Source organism: Hibiscus syriacus, unplaced genomic scaffold (genome assembly GCF_006381635.1).
Source record: "Hibiscus syriacus cultivar Baekdansim isolate YM2019G1 unplaced genomic scaffold, ASM638163v2 tig00110280_pilon, whole genome shotgun sequence".
Taxonomy (NCBI): domain Eukaryota; kingdom Viridiplantae; phylum Streptophyta; class Magnoliopsida; order Malvales; family Malvaceae; genus Hibiscus; species Hibiscus syriacus.
Window position 1 is genome coordinate 325,079 of NW_024062660.1, and position 4,922 is coordinate 330,000.

A 4,922-nucleotide genomic window follows, 5' to 3' on the forward strand; every position below is an offset into this window, starting at 1 on the left:
ATCTAAGTGAAATTACGAGTAAATTTATCATTAAGTTAAATATGGAAAATCTTAAACTTACCTCGTTGCGTAGAGTATGAACCTCATTCTGCAACGATACTATCATCTCACGTAGAGCGGCAACCTCACCACGTAAAGTTGACACCTCCACACGCCATGCACCATCGTTATCGCGTAGAGTACCGATCTCCTCACGCAAGGCATTGACCTCATCACGTAACTCCCTTGACTCATCCCGTGGAGGTGGAGGTGGAGAACAGGGAGATAGGAGTCGTGGCATCTTTGCCGGTCGCCTATCATGAGGTGATGGTGGAGAAGAGGCTCGATGATGTGACGGGATAGGTGATGGCTCTCGTTCTAGAGGTGTATAGTCGGGTCGATCGGGTGATGGCTCTAGGTGAGGTGATGGCTCTCGAATTGGAGGAAGTGGATGCTGCTCATCATCCGTGCCATCAAAAAACTCTGACTAGCTTGCCACCAATCAGTGGCAAGCTCTTCCTCCGTGGGTGTCAGTCTTTGTAATGGAATGTTGGCCTCCTAAAATATAAAAACTCAAACAAAGTTAAACGTCTACTATTAATAACTTGTTTATATATTATATGAAAGTATTTGTGTTAACTTACATTATTTATTGTCGCATATGGTATTAAGTCTTCCCAATCCAACAGAGTTTTCCTCTTCCAGGAAATAGCCCTGGGAATATCATTTGACGTTTTTATTGCATATGTACGCATGCTGGGGAAAGCCTCGAATATCCAAATCTACAAACAATATAATAACAAAATTAGTAATTGTTAAATAATTAATTATAATTTTAGAAACATTATATAGAAATTCTTACCTTAAAGGCCCAAACAAAGCCTGACAAAGTGTATTTCGACCCATCGCCACGCAAACTTTTGCGGTCATCAAAGGCAGTAGACAACTTAGTCCAGGTAGCTTTCCATATATACGAACCCCACGGAAACAGATTCCATGCATTCAGGTCCTCTACCAATATTATTAGCTCCCGAGGAATAGGTTGTCTGGCCTCTCTGCCTAAAAAGCCGACATACACAAGTAGTAGAAGGCATACTCGGACAACATCGACGTCATCCATCCGAGTGAAACCAGCTTTCTTATTAAACAATTTCTTCAGGTCGTCGACGTGTAGGTTCGGCTTCTCCATTGACTCATCCGGAAAAACCCGGGATAACCATGATGGGCGGGCGATATGACGAGTGTACCGGCCTACATCATCGTGTCCGAATCGTAGACCAGTGATTAAGCAGAACTCCTTCCGCCCAAAACAAGTATACGCTGGTGGAAAATGAAACCATATCTCTTCCTCACCACGTTGTATACTGTCGGGTAGATTTGATGTCATGGTCTGAAGCCACAAATGGGTCAAATTAGCATCTCCACCCGGATGCTGTACTCTCAGCCATGGCCCGAAGCAGGTTTCCTCAAACAATTGTCTTTGAGCAGGTGAAAGCTTCGAAGCAATTGTAGTGGCTAGGCTAACTTTATTCCTTAATGTCAATGAAGCCGAAAAAAATTTCTACAAAAACAATAAACATACCAAGTTAGATATACCAAAACTACACTGTGAAGATATACCAAAAACAATAAACATAAAAAGTAGTAGTTTATTCTTGAAACTAAAATTTGCAACACTGTTTTGTCTTTTGGTTGAAATGAAAATCGCAACGAGAGAATGACTGTCGCAACGAGATAAATGAAAATCGCAACGAGAGAATCGCAACGCGAAATGAAAATCGCAACGCGAAATGAAAATCGCAATGCGATTTTGGTTTCGCGTTGCGATTCTCTCGTTGCGATTTTCATTTCGTGTTGCGATTCTCTCGTTGCGATTTTCATTTCTCTCGTTGCGACAGTCATTCTCTCGTTGCGATTTTCATTTATCTCGTTGCGACTCTTCTGCAAATTGAAACTTGAATGGATTGCATTACTTCAACCAAAAGACAGAACAAAGACAAAGACAAATACTAACTTGAAAATCGCAACGAGAGAATAGCAACGCGAAATGAAAATCGCAACGAGAGAATCGTAACGCGAAATGAAATCTAAGTGAAATGGTTAATCTATTATTGAAATGACCAGTAAACTTATCATCAATTTCAATATGAAAAACCTACAATAATGCAAAATTTTCAAAATAAAAATAATTAAAAAAACTAACCCTCGGAGGTTGATTTTTCCATTTCTGAATATTGTGAGGGATTTCTGACCGTGAATGGTTGTGAGGGATTTCGCCGGAGATGGGGACGGATTTCGCCGTAGAGAGTGAGAGATGGAGATGGGACTGAGTTGTGATTTTAGGTTTTAGGTTATGAGTTGCGATTACGGGATTTTATCTTAATATTCGTTTTTGTAATTTGAAAATAAAATACGCGTAGCGATTATAATGGCGCTTTAAATATCGCGTTGCGATTTACGGATACGCGTTGCGATTTTATGTATTATCGTTGCGATTTACGGATACGCGTTGCGATATACGGATACGCATTGCGATTTACGGATACGCGTTGCGATTTACGGATACACGTTGCGATTTACGGATACGCGTTGCGATTTATGTGTTCGCGTTGCGATTTTCATATTCGCGTTGCGATTCTGGAAAATCGCAATGCGAATTTGTACTATCGCATTGCGATTTTCAAGAATCGCGTTGCGATTTTGGAAACTGATTTGCGATTCTGGGGATCGCGTTGCGATTTTTATTTCGCGTTGCGATTTTGTTGGTCATTTTGGCAAATCCAAAAAAAGTTGGTTAAAATCGTATATTATAAGGCATTTTTGGTCACTGAGGCGATTTTCTCTTAAAAATATAGTAACATTTATAATTTTTTAATTTTAAATATATTTTTTTAAAAAATTTGTCAGATTAATGACGAAATTTAATGACTATTATGACCAAGACACCTAAAGTGGTAGTGTTTGTACATTAGGCACGTGGACGAATAAAAAAAGTTTAGACACCTATTTAAGAAAAACGATATATTTTAGGTACTTATTTTATGATTAAGTCATATGTACTTACACCTAATGTAAAATTTTTACTCTTAGAAACTCTTAGGATCGTTGGATGAGAGAAAATGAAAAGGTTGAGATTAACTTTTTATTTTTTTTCCGATAAATATCTTCTCATTTTCTACTATTAAGCTCAATCTTTGATTTCCCCTCATCCAACTATCCTAAAAAGGTGTACGACAAAAAAAGTTAAACTATGTAATTGGATCCTAACTCTATATATATTGTGTAAGATTTTTGGTTTTACACCTTTTTTATGACTGCTAGACGAGAGAAATCAAAAGCTGATATTAATAATAAAAAAATATAAATATATTCACCGAAAAAAACAAGTGGTTAATCTTAACATTTGATTTCTCTCATTCAACGATCATAAAAAGGTGTAAAATTAAAAGTTTTATACTAAGTGTAAGTGGATCCTAACCCTATATATATTGTGTAAAAAAGATTTACAATGTTATTTAATAAATTAAATATTTAAAATTGTAATCAAATGATCAAATTAAATAAAATATAAAATCGAGAGAATTAAACTGTGAAAAAAATCACAGTTAAAAAGATGAATTGAAACTATATGAATATTCAATTATGGTTGTAGAGTTCAAATTTGATAAAAATGGATTTAAAATGAAAATTTGAAGAAATAAAATAATTAAGATCTAAATTTCAAACGATTAAATTATTTAGTTAAAAATCAATACTACACCATTTTATCTTTATTTTTCGATTATTTGAGCTTTATTGAATTCAAGTTTTGTAATATCACCTGAATGACCATTGTAGGACCCAAAACAAGTAATTATGTTGTGCGACAATTTAATTTAATGTTAAGGAATGATGAAGAATGAACGCAATCGAAATTATGATAAAAAATATAATATTTTTAGTTGAACACAAGTTAAAATGTTTACTTTCTTCGAATATTTTTTGTTCAACCGAAAATGTTAATTTTCTTACCGAAAATGTTATTTTTCATGTAACATTTTCAGATGTAACATTTTTTATTGTCAACAAAAATATTAAGAAAAAATTAATATTTAGATTGTGTCAAAAAATATTATATTTTTTTAAATATTTTAAGTTCGTCTATTCTCTATAGTTCCTAACCTATAATTATAAATTATAGTGTCCTTGACTTTAGCACCCAAAACAATCAATTAATCTGAAAATATAAAATGGGCACTGTTTACCTTTCAAGAATATACTGTATTGACTGCAGTTGTCTCTGACCTTGAGGGATGAAGAAAAGACAAAGAGAACATATCTCTGAAAATGTTATCCACAAATTCAAATACATCAGTTGAATATGTAGACAATGGATCAGCAGCAAGGAAGTCATCTTGTTCAAAGCATCTATTATAACATACATTTTGATGATATATATATAACTTCATTAATCATTACATTAATTATGTATCACGGGAAATATTTTGCCATGCTACTTTGTCAGTCATTGAGATTGGATCATATCCTGTTCTTACCATTTTCACTATCACTACCTGCAAGACGGGCATTTGTACTGCTCAATGTTCTCGGCTTTAGCAGGTGTTATCTTAACACATTTTCCATGGAACCACCTCTCGCAAACGTCGCACCCGATCCAAAACTCACACGCGTTGTAGTTTCCGCTGCGGCAGCTGCATTGTGTTTCACCGTTCTCGTCTCCATTGTCCTCGTAATCAACATCAGCAGTCTTGGGATTGCTTTTCACTTGTCCATCGCTTGATCTCTACAAAATGAACCCGATTAGATACAGAACAAATAAATGATCAACACCCTGCGTCAAAAGAAGATCCCATCTTCCTTGTAGAGAATATTAGGCTTGCTATCATGCTATGAGAAGTTCAATCATTCCAAATTTGTGCATTAATCATTCATCAGACCTCAAA

General features: G+C 35.4%; 1 protein-coding gene across 1 annotated transcript in view; it reads right to left on the bottom strand.

The window, feature by feature from the left end:
• Positions 1-4,477: 4,477 nt before the first annotated feature.
• Positions 4,478-4,922, bottom strand: part of LOC120116030 (PHD finger protein ALFIN-LIKE 1-like) — a 3,220-nt gene continuing 2,775 nt past the window's right edge. Inside the window, exon 5 of the mRNA XM_039136607.1 lies at positions 4,478-4,762. Within this exon, the coding sequence (XP_038992538.1) occupies positions 4,529-4,762 (234 nt within the window). The 3' untranslated portion in view covers positions 4,478-4,528. The remainder of the gene's footprint in view (positions 4,763-4,922) is intronic.